The 18,413-nt window shown below is 53.1% G+C and overlaps 1 protein-coding gene across 4 annotated transcripts in view; it reads right to left on the bottom strand.

Annotated features, from left to right (window-relative positions):
* Positions 1-18,093, bottom strand: part of SARDH (sarcosine dehydrogenase) — an 85,085-nt gene extending 66,992 nt beyond the window's left edge. For 3 of the 4 annotated variants that reach the window (XM_031662419.1, XM_031662421.1, XM_017949506.3), the window contains exons 1-7: positions 17,957-18,057; positions 17,139-17,189; positions 13,730-14,090; positions 12,316-12,494; positions 11,197-11,376; positions 9,980-10,103; positions 9,681-9,781 (exon numbers count right to left, since the gene is read on the bottom strand). In XM_031662419.1, coding sequence (XP_031518279.1) covers positions 9,681-9,781; positions 9,980-10,103; positions 11,197-11,376; positions 12,316-12,494; positions 13,730-14,060 — 915 coding nt within the window. In that variant the 5' untranslated portion in view covers positions 14,061-14,090; positions 17,139-17,189; positions 17,957-18,057. Of the gene's footprint in view, positions 1-9,680; positions 9,782-9,979; positions 10,104-11,196; positions 11,377-12,315; positions 12,495-13,729; positions 14,091-17,138; positions 17,190-17,956 lie in introns of all 4 variants that reach the window. The other variant, XM_017949509.3, reaches the window with a different exon arrangement.
* Positions 18,094-18,413: the final 320 nt, after the last annotated feature.

Below are 18,413 nucleotides of genomic sequence, written 5' to 3'. Positions count from 1 at the left end.
GCTGTAATCCCACCTACTCAGGAAGCTAAGACATGAGAATCTCTTGAACCTGGGAGGCGAGGGTTGCAGTGAGCCAAGATTGCGCCATTGCACTCCAGCCTGGGCAACAAGAGTGAAACTCTGTCTCATAAATAAACAAATAACCACAAACCACAACAAGAACATCAGGAATACAAGAAGATGGTGTATTAGTGTGTTCTCACACTGCTAATAAAGACATACCCAAGACTGGGTAATTTATACAGGAAAGAGGTTTAATGGACTCACAGTTCCACATGACTGGGGAGGCCTCACAATCACGGTGGAAGGCAAATGAGGAGCAAAGTCACGTCTTTACATGGCAGCAGGAAAGAGAGAGAGCATGTGCACGGGAACTCTCTTTATAAAACCGTCAGATCTCCTGAGACTTATTCACTACCACGAGAACAGTGCACCCTATGATTCAATTTTCTCCACCTGGTCCCACCCTTGACACATGGGGATTATTATGATTCAAGGTGAGATTTGGGTAGGGAGACAGTCAAACCATGTCAGAGTGAAAGACAGTGCTATGAAAAAGGAATCTAAGATGAAGAAAGAGGTCTTTAAATGAGATATGATAGTCAAAATTTATAATTCAACAGAAGGGCCAGATAAGGCTGGGACCATCATCCAGCGATTAGGCTAAAAGAAAAAGACTACAAAACAGAAATCAGGAGTGGAAAAAAAATAAGAAAATCAGAAGGTCCATCTTGAAAGTCCAACATCCATTTTATGGGGGTTCCAGAAAGAAAAGACAGAGAAAAATGGAGTCGAGGAAAATGTCAAAGCAACAATCCAAGAAGAGTCCTCAGATTGAAAATCAAGCATTCCTATGGAAGGGCCCAAGAGTGCCCACCAAGCCCTGGGTCTGGACAGAGGCCTGCATCAAGGCCACGCCATGGGAAACTGGGTGGTCAGGACACAACACTGGGTGGCCAGGAGGGCCATCAACAGGGGACCGCATCGCTGGAGGCTGGAAGACATGGAGCAAATTCTTCAAACGTCTGATGGATGTTTTTCAACACAGAATTCTAGATCCTGTCAAGCCATCAATCAAGTGTAAGAAAAGAATGAAGGCTTTTTCAGACATTTATGAACACAAAACATGTACTTCTCACATACTCCTTTGCAGTAAATGGCCAGAGAACACACTGTGACAAAAGGAGGAAAATAAACCCAGAAAGAATAAAAGCCATGGCTCCAGGCAGGGAGGCGTGAAGAAGGCCCTGGAGTGACAGCTTCGACCACGAAGTGGCCAGTCTGAAAGGGAGCGGAAGATCTGAAGGCAGCAGGAAGTCACTTGAGGTCAGGGAGTTCGAGACCTAGACCTTGGCAACAGGTGGTGAAACCCCATCTCTACTAAAAATACAGAAAATCTTAGCAATGGGTGTGGTGGCACATGCCTGTAATCCCAGCACTTTGGGAGGCCATAGTGTCAGGTAGGGTACACTTGAGGTCAGGTAGTCCTCGAGACCAGACCTTGGCAACATGGTGAAACCCCATCTCTACTAAAAATACAAAAATCAGCTGGGTGTGGTGGCACATGCCTGTAATCCCAGCTACACAGGAGGGTGAGGCAGGAGAATTTGCTTGAATCCAGGAAGCAAAGGTTGTAGTAAGCCAACATCACACCACTGCACTCCAGCCTGGGCAATAGAGTCTCACTCTGTCTCAAAAACACAAAACAAAACAAAACAAAACAAAACACCATGGCCAACTGGAGTTTATCCTAGGAATGCAAGGTTGGTTTAATGTATGAAAACCAAACAATGAAATACACGATATCAACAGAGTACAGGACAAAAACCACATAATCATTCCAGTAGATGCATAAGAAGCATTTGACAGAATACATCTTTAATGATTAAAAAAAAAAACCTCAACAAACACTTAACAAACTTGGAAGAAGGGAACTTCCTCAACGTGCTGAAGAGTATCTACAAAAACCCACAGCGAATGTCATACTTCACGGGAGAAGGATGACTGATTTCCCCCCAAGATCAGGAATAAGAGAAGGATATCCATTCTTACTCCTTCTACCCAACATTACATTGGAGGTCTTAGCCAGGGCAGCAATTAGGCAGCAAAAGTAATAAAAGGCACCCAGATTGAAAAAGAAGTAGTAAAAATATTCCTATTTGCAGGTAACAAGGTCTTGTATATATAAAATCCTAAGGAACCCACTAAAAAACTACTAGCTCTCTCCTCTCTCTCTCTCTCTCTCTCTCTCTTTCTCTCTCTTTCTCTCTTCCTTTCTCACAGAGTCTCGCTCTATCACCTGGGCTGGAGTGCAGTGGTGCCATCTCAACTCACTGCAACCTCCACCTCCTGGGTTCAAGTGATTCTCCTGCCTCAGCCTACCAAGTAGCTGGGATTACAGGCACATGCCACCACGCCTGACTAATTTTAGTATTTTTAGCAGAGACAGGGTTTCACCATATTGGCCAGGCTGGCCTCGAACTCCTGACCTCAAGCATCTGCCCACCTCAGCTTCCCAAAGTGCTGGGATTATAGGCATGAGCCACTGGGTTCAGTCAGAAAAACTAATGTATTTCTAGACACTAGCATTGAATAATCTGAAAAGGAATATAAGAAATAATTTCACTTACAATATCATCAAAAATAATAAATACACTTAGGAACAAATTTGACAAAAGAATTGCAAAACTTGTACTCTAAAAACTAGAAAATACTTTTGAAAGAAATTAAAGAAGCCCTAAATAAATAGAAAGACATTTCATGTTCATGAAATGAAAGAACTTATTTTTGTTAAGGTGACAACACATCCCAAATTGATCTATGGCTTCAACACAATGCCTGTTAGAATCTCAGCTAGTTTCTTTGAAGAAATTAAATAGCTGACCCTAAAGTTCATACAGGGATGCAAAGGACCAAGAATACTCAAAACAATTTTGGAAAGGAAAAACAAAGTTGGAGGATTCACACTTCTTGATTCCAAACTTACTGCAAAGCTACGTAATCAAGACAGTGAGCTACTAAATAAGGATAGACCTACAGATCAATGAATTAGAATTGAGAGTCGAGAAATAAACCTTCTTCTTCAGAGTTAATGATTTTCAATAAGGGAGCTAAGACAATTCCTTGGGGGAAAGCAGACTTCTCAAAAAATGTTGCTGGGACAACTGGATAGCCACATGCAAAAGAATGCAGTTGGACCCCTACCTCACACCATGCACAAAATTTAACTCAAGATGGATCACAGACATAAGTATAAAAGCTAAAACTATAAAAGCCTTAGAAGAAAATATTAGAAGTAAATCTTTACAGTCTTGGGTTGGGAAATGTCTTCTTAAATATGACACCAAGAGCACAAATGACAAAAGGGGAAAAAAAAGAGATGAATTGGACATTATTAAAATTTAAAACTTGTGCTACAAACCATACCATAAATAAAAGTGAAAAGGTTATGTATGACTTCTGGATTCTGAGAGAAAAAAAGAAACTGAAAAGACAACCACTGAATAGAAGTTTCAACCACTGAATAGAAGAAAATGTTCATAAATCATGTACATAATGAAGGACCTGTATCCAGAATATTTAAGGAAATCCTACGGAAAGATTTTTTTTTTTTGAGTCAGAGTCTCGCTCTGCAGCCCAGGCTGGAGTGCACTGGCACTATCTCGGCTCACTGCAAGCTCCGCCTCCCGGGTTCACACCATTCTCCTGCCTCAGCCTCCCAAGTATCTGGGACTACAGGTGCCCGCCACTACGCCTGGCTAATTTTTTGTATTTTTCGTAGAGACGGGGTTTCACCGTGTTAGCCAGGATGGTCTTGATCTCCTGACCTCATGCTCCTCCTACCTCGGCCTCCCAAAGTGCTGGGATTACAGGCGTGAGCCACCACACCCAGCCAAGCAAACCTATTCTTAAATGGGCGTAGTGTCAGAGTAAACATTTCTCCAAAGAAGATACACAAATACATCAATAAGCACACGAAAAGAGGCTCCACATCATTAGTCATTAGGGAAATGCAAATCAAACCCACAGTGAGACACCACCTCATACCTTCTAGGATAACCGGCATTAAAAAAGACAAAAAATAACAACAGTTGGTGAGGATGAAGGGGAACTGGAACCCCTCCGTATACCTCACTGGTGGGAATGTAAGATGGTGCAGCTTCTTTGGAAAATAGTCTGATAGTTCATTGAAATGTTAAATAGAGTTACCATATGATTCAGTAATTCCACTCCAATGGATATATTGAGTATTCCATATCTGAAATGCTTGGGAACAGCAGTATTTCACAATATTTGCATTATTGGATATTTGCATTACCTGTTGAGCATCCCCAAACCAAAAATCAAAATCCAAAATACTCCAGTGAGCATTTCCTTTGAGCATCATGTTAAGAGTTCAAAAAGTGTTGGATTTTGGAGCATTTTGGAGTTTCAGATTTGGGGTGCTCAACTTGTATAAACTCAAGAGAAATAACAACATAGGTCCCCACAAAAACATGCATATGGATGTTCACAGCAGCACTATTCAAAATAACCAGAAATGAGAAACACCAAATGTCCACCAGTGGGTGAATGGATAAATAAAGTACATTCTATCCATACAATGGAGTATTATTCAGCTGCAAAAAAGTATGAAATACTGATACACGTACTACATGGACAAACCATGAAAACACATGATGCAAAAGAAACCAGACATTGTGTGATTCCATTTAAAATAAATGTCCAGAATAGGAAACTCCATCAAGGCAGAAATCAGATTTGAGATTGCCTAAGTCTGGGGATAGTGTGGGAAATGGGGAGTGATTGATAACAGGTATGGGTTTTGGGTCATGAGGATAATGTTACACACACACACACACACACACACACACACACCAGTTACAGAGGAAACTGAGCAACTGAGGCAAAAACTATTAATAACTCCAAGAAACACAAAAAGTTGGACACTACTTGATCAGGCATTAACAATGTTTACATAATCAGCTGGGCACGGTGGCCCACGCCTGTAATCCTAGCACTTTGGAAGGCCGAGATGGGCGGATTGCCTGAGCTCAGGAGTTCGAGACCAGCCTTGGCAACACGGTGAAACCCCGTCTCTACTAAAATACAAAAAAAAAAAAAAAAATCCGCTGGGTGTGGTGATGGACGCCTGAAATCTCAGCTACATGGGAGGCTGAGGCACGAGAATTGCTTGAACCCAGGAGGCAGAGCTGCAGTGAGCTGAGACTGTGCCACTGTACTCTAGCCTGGGCAACAAAGTGAAACTTACTTAGTCTCAAAACAAAACAAAACAAACAAACAAACAAAAACCCATTGTTTACAAAATGATAATATGGCAGACAGGAACTGCTGATTTAACCAATAAACAAACCAAACAAAACAAGACGATTTAGAAAGCAAGCAGGCATGACGTCCACCTCCACTGCGGCTCCTCTGCAGGCGAGGAACAGCCTTCTCTCAATGCCTCTGTCACCTGCCCCTGAACTGGAGATGAGCACAGAAGATGTGACCCCTGACCCGCCTCTGAGAGCAGAAAAGGGGATGTGCAGAGACCAGAAGGGACATCCTGGCAGATGCTCCCTCCCTCTCCGCCGGGATCCCAGGAGTCCTGTTCATTGGAATGAGAGCATCTGCATCAAGGGATCATTGTCAGGCAGCACATGGAAGTTCCCAGTAACTGAGCACTGTTTAAAAATAATAATAGCCGGGGGAAGTGGCTCACACCTGTAATCCCAGGACTTTAGGAGGCTGAGGCAGGAGGACCACTTGAGCAGTTTGAGACCAGCCTGGGCAACATAGCAAAATCTCATCTCTAGGCCGGGCGCGGTGGTTCAAGCCTGTAATCCCAGCACTTTGGGAGGCCGAGACGGGCGGATCACTAGGTCAGGAGATCGAGACCATCCTGGCTAACATGGTGAAACCCCGTCTCTACTAAAAATACAAAAAACTAGCCGGGCGAGGTGGTGGGCGCCTGTAGTCCCAGCTACTCGGGAGGCTGAGGCAGGAGAATGGCGTGAACCCGGGAGGCGGAGCTTGCAGTGAGCTGAGATCCGGCCACTGCACTCCAGCCTGGGCGACAGAGCGAGACTCCGTCTCAAAAAAAAAAAAAAAATCTCATCTCTATAAAAAATACAAAAAGTAGCCAGGAGTGGTGGCACGTGCCTGTAGTCCCAGCTACTCGGGAGGCGGAGGTGGGAGGATCGCTTGAGCCCAGGAGGTTGAGGCTGCAGTGAGCTATGTTCGTGCCACTGCACTCCAGCCTGGGGAACAGAGTGAGACCCTGTCTCAACCAATGATAATAATAATAGTCATATCCTAACCTCTACCAGCACTACTACTTTGAAAACAAAGCCGGCCCCAGAGCTCCATAGAGCAGGACAGTGGGGACACCTGGTGGCCGGGGAAGCCCCTGATGCTTGTCCCAGCAGGATCCATGTCTGGACTTTCCTGCCCCTTGCACAGACCCTGCTACCTCTGAGCACCCAGCGGAGTTCCCAGTTCAGCACCAGCGTCCAGTGGAGCCCTGGCCTTTCTCTCCAGACAGCAGCCTCCTGCTCTGGCTGTCTCCAGTCTGGCCCTGGTGCCACTGACTCCCTGTCTCCTGACCTCAGCCCATGCCTTCCATCTGCCTCTTTCTTCCATCCGAGCCCTGCCTTATTGCTCCTGCCCTCTGCGATCTTTCTCCGAAGCTCCAGCTGGCAACAACTCCACACCCCTCTGTCCTTGTCCTTGTCATCGCACAGCTACCTCCTCACCAGCACCTGCTGTATGCCAGGCACCACACCCAGCTGCACCACTCTGTTCTTCCCGCAACAGAGCCTGAGGCAGTAGGGATGGTTATTACCCATTTTGCGGAACCAAGGTTCAGAGTGGTGACAGACTTTCCCAGCCTGGGTGATGGAGGAGTCAGCGTTTAAACCCAGCACCCGGGCTCTTACCCACGACTCTGCCCCTTGATGGAGAAGCCACTCCTTGCTGCTGCAAAAGGATGCCAGAGCGCAAATGTGAGGCCACCTAAGAGCACCCGGGCCACCTGCTTCAACGACAGCTCAGAGAGGGAAGAGATGAGCCCCGGCCACAAAGGAAGCTGTGGGCAGAGCTCTCTAGGACCCAGGCCTGGGACAGATCCTCAGAAAAGGGAGATCCTTGGGGCCACACAACCCTCTGGCCACCCAAGAAGAAAGATGAACCACACATGAGACCTGAGCCCTCACCTGCCAGCCGGAGCCCCCAGGCCCCAATGTGTGTGGCTGTGTCTGATCTGGGTGGACAGTGTCCAGCTGCACAAGGCTGCCACACCTAGGGAGCTTCCTGAGCAGATGGAAATGGGCTGCACAGGTGGCATGCACCCAAGACAGGGCCCCCTGCCTTGTTCTGTGGCCCACCCAGGGGGGGTCAGGCCACAGCAGGTGGGCAGGTCAGGGCCGGCGGCCTGGCTCCTTCTTCAGATTCACACCAACTGCCCAGCGGCAGCCTCTGGCAGGGCCAACTTCCGGGCACGTGCACATGGCCAGGTGTCAGAGGAACATGAGGGGCTTTGTGCGAAGCCCCATATCTCCGCTTTTCTCCTACCAGGTCTCGGAGCTGCCGGGGCTGGTGGCCCTTTTCCTGTGCTCTGGTACCAGAGGCATGCTGGGATCTGGACTGGCTTTGTAAGTAACACCCCCTAGCTTTGCTTGAATCTTGACATAGACAAGAGGAGGCAGCTGCAGGGACCTAGGCCAACTCTGCCTTGCTTCTTCCCTGGAAAGGCACCTCAAAGGCAGGCCTTGGGAGGAATTAGGGATGGAGGATGGAGCCACAGTCCTGCGCTTGGGGGACACTCTGTGGCCACCCTCCCTGAAGTCCCAGGACACAGCTCTGCGCGCCCTCCAGGAGCCCACTGCAGCCTGAGCGCGATCCCTGGTGGCCACCTAGGGGAAGAGGCTCTCCCCAGGGACCCGGAGCTGGGGAAGAGGCCTCAGCACTCAGCTCTGACACCCACAGTGTGACTACTCTTAGTCCCTAACCCGGCACGTGGCACCAGCCACCCGCAGTAAGTGTTTGCTGGAGTTAGACTCATTCTATGAATAAGGGGTCCTGTGTCCAGTGGGGCGTGGCTTGCCAGTGCACTGGAGTCAGAGGCAAGAGCCCACTGGGACTCAGGTTCCGCCCCATTTCCCCACCCTCTTCATCGCCCTGGTCTACGAAGCAACCAAGCCTGACACCTCCCCAGTGACCATAGGGAAGCCAGGCTGGCAAAGGGTGGTGATGGGTAGCCCCCAGGGACGAAGCTCCCCGCTCAGGGGCCCAGGCTTCCCTCTCACTGGCCCTGACCCTAAACAAGGGCAGTCTGTTCTCACATTGACCCTGCCCCACAGCCTCTGGCCCTGGCTGTCTGAACGGCCTGCAGGTCCCGATTGCCATGCACACTCTGTGCACGCTTCTTGTCCACCATGCCACCCTCAAGAGCCTCACCTAGATGCAGCCACCTTCTCCAGGGAGCCTCCCCTGGTCCACTAGGGCTGGGAATTCCTATAGCCCCTGAGTTCCCATCAGAACCCTTATCAGCATGTTCTGCAATTGCACGTATACTTGTCTGTACCTCCCCCCAACCCTACCCAGCAAGAATTAGATCTCTGTCTGTGTTATGGCCACAGCTTCTAAAATAGGGTCTGAAACACTGAGCTCACCCCATCAATGTCTGATGCAGGGAGGGTTTGATGGAATGTGAATGGTTGGATTAATATGTAGGTGGATGCTGGAGGAAGGGCAGAGGGAGAGATGTGTGGCTAGAGGGAGGGAGGGAGGGAGGGATTGATGTGTAGAAGGTTGAGTGGGTGGGTGGATGGAAGGATATATGAAAGAAGGGATGGACAGGTGAACATGTGGATAAATAGATGAATAGATGGATGGAGAGATGGAGGAGGGAAGAATGGATGGAGAGATGGCAAGATGAATAGAGGGAGGGAATGAGTAGAGGGAGGAGTGGACGAAGGGAAGGGAGATGGGTAGAGGGATGAGGGAATAAATAGGAGAAGGCGTGGATAGATACAGGAGTAGATGGATGGAGAGACGGATGGAGAGACGGGGGGCTGGACAGAGAGAGGAATGAGTAAGGGAGGGTCACATGATGAATGGATGGAAAGTGGGCAGTCAGTAACAAAGTGGCAGGAAGCTCCCAGCCACCACCATGGGAGGGAGGGGTTGAGGACAGGAGAGAAGAGAGAAGAGAGGGCAGAGGGCACCCAGGCCCCCAACCTCCCTTGGCAGAAGGCTCTCAGAGAGGTTCTTCATGCCAGGAACCAGCACCCTCTGAGACAGGCACCCCAGGCACACTGGGAGCGTGCAAACATTTGGGGCTTCCCTGAAACTCCTGGGCACAGAACATGACAAAAAGCTAGACCTCCTGCACCATGCAGGACAGGCTGGGCTGTGTTCTGGGCATCAAGGAGAGGCCAGGCCCTGAGGAACAAGGGAGTCAGCCCCATCAGGGATACCCCTGTGCTCCCTAGTTTAATCTTCACACCACGTGGAAACACTCCGTGTTACAATCCCCATTTCACAAATGAGGTGACTGAGGCTTGGGGCAGTGAGGGAACCCACTAGGGTTGTACCACCTGGGTTCAAGCTGGGATTCAGAGCCAGGTCGCTGTGCCCTCCACAGACTGACACAGAACCCGGGGCTGTCCACCTACCTGAATCCCCTCAATGCGCTCGGTGACGACATAGGCATGGTGCATGGCCACCAGTGGGACCTTGACTCCAGCCATCCGGCCCACAGCACTTGCCCACACTCCTGCGGGCAGAGCACAGACAGCTCAGCTCTGCTGACACGTGGTGGGAGCTGCCTCTCAGGTGTGCACAGGCTGCCTCTGCAGACCTGTCTGCCCTAGCAGGGGCTCCCCACCCCAGAAAGAAGCCCTGCAGAGGTGGGAGCAGGTTTAGGGAGCAGCCAGCATGGCCACACAGGAGTCAGGAGAAATGCTACTCCCACCTGCACAGTTGACCACGCAGGGCGTCTGGATGGAACCGTGTGGAGTCTCCACACCTGCGACCCGCCGCACCCCAAAATCATCTGTCCACACACGAATGCCGGTCACTGGGCAGTTCTCAATGACCTGGGATTGAGAGGAACTGCTTCTAAAACTCCACGGGACTCCCTGGGGGAGTTTACCAACCCCCCTTCAACCAACCTCTCCTCCCAGAGGGGAGCTGGGGACACTGTTTCTGCTAGCAGCAGGTCCCCTGTGATACTGTCAGGGAAACGGGATGACCACAGCACCAGAAAACTAGACCCACCCATGCCTTGACTTGGAGAACTTGAAAGTTGGTCAAGTTCTTTCACTTGACTTGTTGGGGGAAACCCTCTTTTCATAATGTGAAAAAGTAACTGACTTTTTTTTTTTAAAGCAAGATATTTGATTAATGGAAAGATGTTTGCAGTCTACTGTTTGGTAAAAAGGCCAGGCTGGCGGTGGCTCAAGCCTGTAATCCCAGCACTTTGGGAGGCCGAGGCGGAGGCGGATCGAGGTCGGGAGATCGAGAGACCATCCTGGCTAACACGGTGAAACCCGTCTCTACTAAAAATACAAAAACTAGCGGGCAGGTGGCCCGGGGTGCCTGTAGTCCCAGCTACTCGGGAGGCCTTTGAGGCAGGAGAATGGCGTGAACCAGGGAGAGCGGGCTTGCAGTGAGCTGAGATCGGCCACTGCACCTCCAGCCTGGGAGGCGACAAGCGAGACTCCGTCTCAAAAAAAGTCACAAAGCAACAGCAGCTTGGTTCTATTTTGCATACATATATGTTTTCATAGAAAAATATTTGGAGTAAAACATACTAAAATGTCAATACTAGTTACTGCTCTGTGATTTTGACTTCTTTTTTGCTTATGTGTCTTCTTAAAATTGTTCTACAAAGATGTGCGGAGTTGAGATAAATGCAGATACAAATTACAAGAAGGGCTTTTGAGACAATTTGCTCAAGCAGCAGAGGAATGGGTGCACCCACGGCATGACCTGATGTCTGTGAACAGACCGAAGGCATAGCCTCCCCTTGGCAGGGGTGGACCAGAAGGCTCAGCGAGGTCCTCACTGGCCCCAAGTCACACAGCAGTCAGAGAATGGCTGCTGTTCTCTTGCCTTCTGCTCTCAGGGTTCTAAGGCAGGAGGAGTGGGCTGGGGGCAGGGGACCCAGAGCCGGGGGGCCATCAGTACCTGTGCTCCTCGGGCAGAGGCTGCCCTGGCGAGGGTGCTACAGGTGCCAGCAGGGTCCATGGTACCGTCGTGGGGCACATACAGGGTTCCATAGAGGTCGTCCACGTTCATCAGCGGGTACAGAGTCTTGGTCTCTGCCGGGCTCAGCACGTGGGATTCCACACCATATGCCTTGCCCAGCTGGGAGGACCCAGGGAGATTAACTGAGTCCGTGGGAAGCAGACCCTTGGGCCACTCCCTCCCCAGCTGGGCATCCACCGCAAACCCCAGCCTCACTTTCTCCCAGAAGCCTTAGCTGGTGCCCACGCCTTTGGAGCCTGTCCCTTGAATCCGCTTCAGCATAAGAGTTAAGGAGCAGGGGATACTCCATCGAGGCAGGCTCCAGGGCCAGGCCCCCTGTGCCAACCCGACCCTCACCAGCTGTGTGACCAACCTGGGGCAAAGTCGTTTCAGGCTCACCCAAGTGAAGTGGGGGTCAGAATAGTGTATGTCACTGACCAAGAACTTAGACCAGTGCCCGGCACAAAGTGTCTATTATATAAAATAAATAACCCCACAAGTCTAATACTTTAGGCCTGAGAAGTTTCCCAGTCAGACCAGCTGCCAAGAGAGAGGAAGGTCCTCAGTTTCAGAGTGTCAGATAGACCACGCCCCCACATTGATTGGCCCAAGAACAGCCAATCAGTGTCCTCAGGCGTGGACCACTGGGACAGGGAAGAGCTGAGCCAATCAGATTCTCTGTCTGGGAATTCTGTATGAAGCCTGGCAAAGTCACTTTCTCCAGGTGGCACAGCCAGCAAGGGGCAGCGCTAGGGCTGGAACCCAGATCTGTCACCTGCCGGGGCTCCTTCCCTGTGGCATGTCCTCTCTCTCGTGGCAGAACGGTGCTCACCGACATAAGCCCCACCCCCGACCCCGCAGGAGGCAGACTCATCCCCACGAACCCCCCACCCCCAGCCCCTCAAGGGATGCGCACACGGACATGAGCCCCCCGTACCTCCATCCTCACAGGGAGCCCACCCTACCCCCCTCAGGGCGTGCACCCACCAATATGACCCCCCAGGGAGTGCACCCACCCACCCAAGCCCCCCTCTTTGCCCCCCGCAGGGGAGCACACACCGACATGAGCCTCTTGTACTCGTCCAGGCGCTGCCGGTTGGACGCGATGAAGAGGCCCCCATTCTGGATCCAGCCCGTGTGTAGTCCCGTCTCCTCCTCCAGCTCCCGGCTCACCACACGCCGAGTGTGGGCCAGAAGCTCCACCTCCACGTCACTGGGCCGCAGCTGCCACAGCAAGCCTGCCCGGGAGGGTGGGTGCCATCACTCCCCAGGGAGGGGACTGCACCTCCTTCCCTCCTATGAATATCTGGAGATACCCTGATATTCAACCATGGGTGTCTTTCTCTGCAGGGTCTTTCTCTGCAGGCCCTGGGGGGCCTGGAGAGGTTGTTGAGCAGGAAATAACAGGACCAAGATGAATGTGAGGGAGGTCTCGCCCTGGGGCAGCTCAGAGAGTGACATAGCAAAGGCCCCCATTTTTGGAGCACCTACTGTGTGCCAAGCCCCGTGCTAAGCCTGTCATCCTATGAGGAGGGCATGATTCTCTTATCGATCAAGTTCAGGTGGCACCAACAGTTCTGTGGCCAAGGCCACAGAGCAGGTGAGTGGGGGCACCAGGACACCGACCCACTACTGAATGAAGCCTAAATCTGCACTCTTCCCAACAAAGGCTGCCCTCCAGCAGCTGAGTCTGAGAGGTGGCAGGCCAGGGGTGTGACTGATGAAGTGTCAGGGAAGGGGCTATGACAGCCCAGCTAGGGGGCCGGTGAGAAGGCAAGAGCAAGGGTTGGAGCCGTGGCGTGTGGGAGCCGGCTCGCATCAGCTCTCAGGAGCCCAGGGATAAACCTCTTCCCAACTCCACAGTCAGTGACCTCATACTGGTGGCTTGCTATTGGCCAAGGTGGGAATGTTTATACCACAGAAATTGGCCGACACTGCAAGTCAGGAGATCCAGTTTACCAGGACACCCATGGTTGAAAGGGTGAAGGCAGAAGGTTGGCTGTCCTGGGACATGCACACCATAGGTGCTTAATATATGCCCACTGGCTAGTTAGGAGAATGAGAACTGTAGAAGCCTCTGGTGCTCATGGAGGACACAGGTCTGCTTCACCCCCAAAGGTCTCCGTCTGTCCTCCTCCACTCCCTGGGATGCCCTCAATCCTGGTGGCTCTGTCCGGGAAAGCGGTTTCTGCTCTCTGGACCAGCTGCCTGGAGTTTCCGGCCTTGGTCCCAGCTTCACTGTCCAGGCCACACAAGCAGCATCTACTTCCTCCTCCCACCACAGCTCTTGAGAGACTCGGAGGGCAAGCGGTACCCCCAGCTCCACCCATCTGCAAATTGGCCAAGCACCCTTCCCCAGGGTCTCTTCCCCAGGCTGGTGGTTGTGAACCTAGAACTGTCTCAGCTAGCAAGGGACTGTGGCCCCTCGCTATGTCCTATCCCTCCCTGCCCCTACCTGGCCCCTGGTCCCTACCTGCTGTGTGCCAGGTGGTCCCGGAGGTCAGCCGCTCCCGCTCCAGCAGCACCGCCCCACTCATGCCCAGCTTGGCCAGGTGGTACAGAGTCTGGCAGCCCAAGCTGCCTCCACCAATGACCACCACGTTGGCTGTGCTGGGCAGGGGTCGGCTCGGACCTTGGGCCACCACCGAGGTGCTTTGTCCCTCCTTCAGGGTCCGCTGATATGGCACACTCTTCTCGGCTGTGGGGCCAGATGCGCTGGACAGGTTGCATGGCCCCAGGCCCCGGGTAGGGCTCTGGCGAGGGCGGGCAGCAGCCACACGCAGGGCTCGGCTCAGTGAGGCCATGGGGGCTCCGGGCCTCAGCACAGCAGGGAGCTGGGGAGAGAATCAGAGCTGGGTGGGGTGCAGAGGGGACACGGTGGGGGCTGTGCTGAGTACCCAGGGGAATAAGGGCCCTACAGTGTTACCTCCCAGGACTTTCCTCCTGCCGCTTCCCCGTGTCATGCATGCATTCATTCATTTATTCATTCATTCATTCTGTGTGTATTTTTAAGGACCTGGTATGCAGCAGGCTCTGTCAGTGCCCAGGGGCAACCATGGTGAGGATAGGTCTCTGCCAGCCCACAGAAAAGACAGGGAGCGCCAAGCTCTGGGTAGGAGTGGGGGTCAGGGCCACAAGGGGAGGCAGAGAAGAGTGGTTGATGTGGCTAGCAGAGGTCCAAAGTGAGACCTGAGGAAAGCGGGCTGCCCCATGAGGCCGGGCAGGGAGGACGGGGAGGGGACTGAGGACAGAGGACCAACAGCTGGAAAGGAGGAGCTCTGGTCTCAGGGACGCTCACCCCCAGGTCGCAGAGAGGGAGAGGCCGGGGCTGGAAGGGGGCCGTCCCGCCAGTCTCGAGAGCCCTTTCAGAGCTCAAGATGCTTCTGAGGGACCATGCAGCCCTGGAACCCCACAGGTCTGTGCTGGGGCAGACCCCAGGTCTTGTGGTGTGGGGATGGGACCTGGGGGAGTGCCCAGAGAAGGCGGTGGTGGTGGCACAGCAAGGCAAGGCGGGGGCTGTGTTGAGGGATGGAGTCACTTGCACTCCCAGACAGCCAGCCAGGAGGAGGGAGAGTCACAGCAGTGGCCACAGGGTATCAGCAGGCAGCCTTGAGATGGGGCGCCCAACCCCCAAGCCTGGAGCCAGTACCTCCTCCTGGGCAGGCCCCTCCCAAACCCAGACAAGAGGTGTTGCCTCCTCATCAGCCCCAAAGCTCAGTGGGACCTAAGGCAGAAGCTAATGAAGGATGTGGTGTCCGGGCTCTGCTCCCTTGGGGCCACTGGGATTGCAGAGTAGGGGCCCAGAAGCTAGGTTAACAGGCCTTCCTCCCCTCTGCTCCATCCCAGCTGACCTACCCCAAATCCCTCCTCCTTCAGGAAGCCCTCCCAGATCTCCCCAGCCAGAAAAATCCAATAACAATGAGAATGCAAGAGGGAGCCCTCCTTCTCAGGAGAGAAGGCGCTGATGAAAACGGATGTCTCCTTGGGTGCGGGTGACGCAGGACAGGCAGTCAAAGGAGTCATCATGTCCGGGGGACGCAGCAACTGTGGTGACTGTGCAATCAATACAATCAGCCTCCATGTTTGCGTTGTAACTGAGCTCGTTCAAGCAAAGCTGTCTGCAGTAGGGCCTTTCCCCTGGAGAGGGCATGTGCGCATTGATTTCACCTGTCCTCAAACTGACCCTTTGCTCATTCTAATAGTAAAAAACACACCCCTGGGTGGAGATTTTAAGATGCTAATGAGGCCGGGCTGGGGAGCTCATGCCTGTAATCCCAGCACTTTGGGAGGCCAAGGCAGGCGGATCACCTGAGGTCAGGAGTTCGAGACCAACATGGAGAAACCCCCGTCTCTACTAAAAATACATTAGCCAGGTGTGGTGGTGCATGCCTGTAATCCCAGCTACTCAGGAGGCCGAGATAAGAGAATTGCTTAAACCTGGGAGGTGGAGGCTGCAGTGAGCCAAGACTGCGCCATTGCACTCCAGCCTGGGCAACAACAGTGAAACTCCATCTCAAAAAAAAAAAAAAAAAAGATGCTAATGAGACATGTGACGTTTGAACAAGCATGTACACCTCATGTGCACCCAGAGGACCCGCCATCACATGTTTCCTAGTAATCTCTCTTTCCACCCGCTTATGAATAATTGTGGAAGACTCCCTGAAAGAGGGTTTCTCCAGCAATGGTCAACGCTGCCTCACCCTTAGGAGCAGTCCCCCCAAATCCTCTCTCTCCCAGGATGCTGCACTGTCTTTTCTGCACCTAACTTTCAAAATCTTCTTTTTCCTTTGCAATAAATCGCTCTATGCTGCAGCTCTTTTGCTGTGTGTCTCATGTTTAAATTCTTTTTGTTTGTTTGTTTGTTTGTTTGTTTGAGAAAGGGTCTCACTCTGTCATCCAGGCTGGAGTGCAGTGGCATGATCTCGGCTCACCGCAACCTCTGCCTCCTGGGTTCAAGCGATTCTCTCGTCTCAGCCTCCTGAGTAGCTGGGATTACAGGTGCATGCCACCAGGCCTGGCTAATTTTTGTATCTTTAGTAGAGACAGGGTTTCACCATGTTGGCTAGGCTGGTCTCAAACTCCTGACCTCAGGTGATCCGCGTGCCTCGGCCTGCCAAAGTGCTGGGATTCCAGGCATGAGCCACTGTGCCCGGCCTAAATTCTTTAAACTAAGAAGTTAAGAACCAAGGTCTCACAACAGCCATCAATGGAGGGGTAGGGTGGTGTCCTGCGCAACGTGGACCTCCACTGCCCTTTTCTGGGATCTACAGGAAAAGTGAAAGGGATGTGGCTGTGATCCGAGGTGTGGAGTGCTGTGCCACCTACATCAGTATGAAGGATTGATGTAATTAGCTGAGAAAGTCAGCCTCGTTTTTCAAGAGTGGACCATATGCTATGCACGTTCGTTCACTCTCGTTGAACACCTATAGACACATACTTCACAGCGGGGGAGTCTGACACATGGAGAGGCTCCCTGAGGTGACCAGGGTCACAGGGCCTCCATGTGGCCGTGCCAGGAACTCTCTCCTGCCCCCTCTTCTGACCATCCCAGGGGGACTCAGGACCCACTGCCACACCCTGTCCCACCTGAACTGTGGGCACTGCCCAAGCCTGACGAGGTGCAGAACCCTGTCCTAGGTACAGTGGGGGATGTGAGGGGGATCCCAGCTCTCAGGCAGGTCAGGGCGGCCCTCCCATCCCCTGCCCCAGCGCCCTATCCCCAGGGAGGGAGCAGGGAGTCTGCTCGGAGTGGCGAGGGGAGTGCGGAGGGGTTGGAGCTTGTCCTCAGCCTCTCAGCCCTCAGTGTGTCAGCCTGTCTGCCTCCTGCCTGCAGAGGTGGCCCCAGACAAGGAGGCATGCCCCCTGCACGTGTCTGTACATACCTTCAGTGCTTGAAGGTCCACAGTCTTCCAGGAGCCCCCAGAAGTGGTGCCCTACCAGGGGAAAGCCAGCTTGAGTGGCACCGAGGAAGGTTCTCCAAGGCTGAACACCCCTGCCCCACCCCCCACCACGGTGCTGCACAGCACAGTACACCTGGTCAGCTCTGGGCAAAAGTCTCTCTCCTCCTTCCAACTGTGCCCAACGCAACAGCTGCTGGCGCCAGAGGCTGCCACGTGCCCCTTCACCACCTGTCTGGACAGTCAGGGCTCTCGGGACTGCCAGACTGGGGGCTGGGGGCTGGCAGCGGCCCCAGTGGAGACAGCCCGGAGCCCCTCCTGCCTGCCACCTCCCTAGAAATAGCTGCCTCCATATTAACCCGCTCTCCTGCCCCCTCCAACTCTCTCCCGCCCCTGAGTCAGCCTCCCAGGAGTGAGGGCTGAGGACAGCCCTGGGCTTGGGATCAGACAGACGGTGGAGGTTTTGTCACAGGACCGGGGCCTTGAGCAACAACTTAACCTCACTGCAAAGCAGGGGACCCAGGAACGCCCTCCTCCTCCCAGGCTCACGGGGTGGCGGGGGTCAAGCGAGGAGAGCGCCTGGCACCTTCGCCTGGGGCGGGAAGGCAGATTGTTGTGGGGTGGAGCGGTGGGGGGCGGGGAGGCAGCTGCCCATATGGTGAATCCTGGTCCTGCTCACCCAACTGGATGGTCCCTGCAGCCACAGGCAGAGGGAGATCCCAGCCAGCTCCGGCCAGGCCCAGCCCCGCCCACATAAGGGAGGCCCCAGTCTTGTCCCTCCCTGGGGTTGTACCTCCAAGTACCTCTCGTCAGCTGCAGCGCCCCTCGGCCCTAAGAGCGCTTGGCCCAGCGGAGGTGCCTTCACCTTCTTGCTTCCCAAGCAGTGGCCTGGCCGGAACCCCAGGCCTCCCCCGCCCCCTGGCCTCACTGCCAGCCCCATGTCGCCGCCCAGGATCTGGGCGGAGCGTACCGCCCACCGCCGCGGCTTCTTGGCCAGCTCAGTGGGGGCTTCTAGGCCAGCCCAGTGGGCAGCTCCCTCTGAGGGTGGCAGAGCAGGGCTGTAAACCCCATGCCCCATTACCCGTAGGCGACCTGGCAGTCAACCTCCCGCTCCAACCCTCATTTCCTCGTCTCTGAAACAGAGGCCTCAGGGTCGCTGCAGTGAACCCAGGCACCCTCGCCTGCTGGAGCCTGCCTGAGCTCCCCACGCCCAAAAGGAGCTATGCACAGGCAGGGTGGGCAGGAAAAGCGGGGTCAGCA

The sequence above is a fragment of the Papio anubis genome, unplaced genomic scaffold, assembly GCF_008728515.1.
Source record: "Papio anubis isolate 15944 unplaced genomic scaffold, Panubis1.0 scaffold64, whole genome shotgun sequence".
Lineage (NCBI taxonomy): Eukaryota > Metazoa > Chordata > Mammalia > Primates > Cercopithecidae > Papio > Papio anubis.
This window is presented reverse-complemented; position numbering and strand designations above follow the sequence as displayed.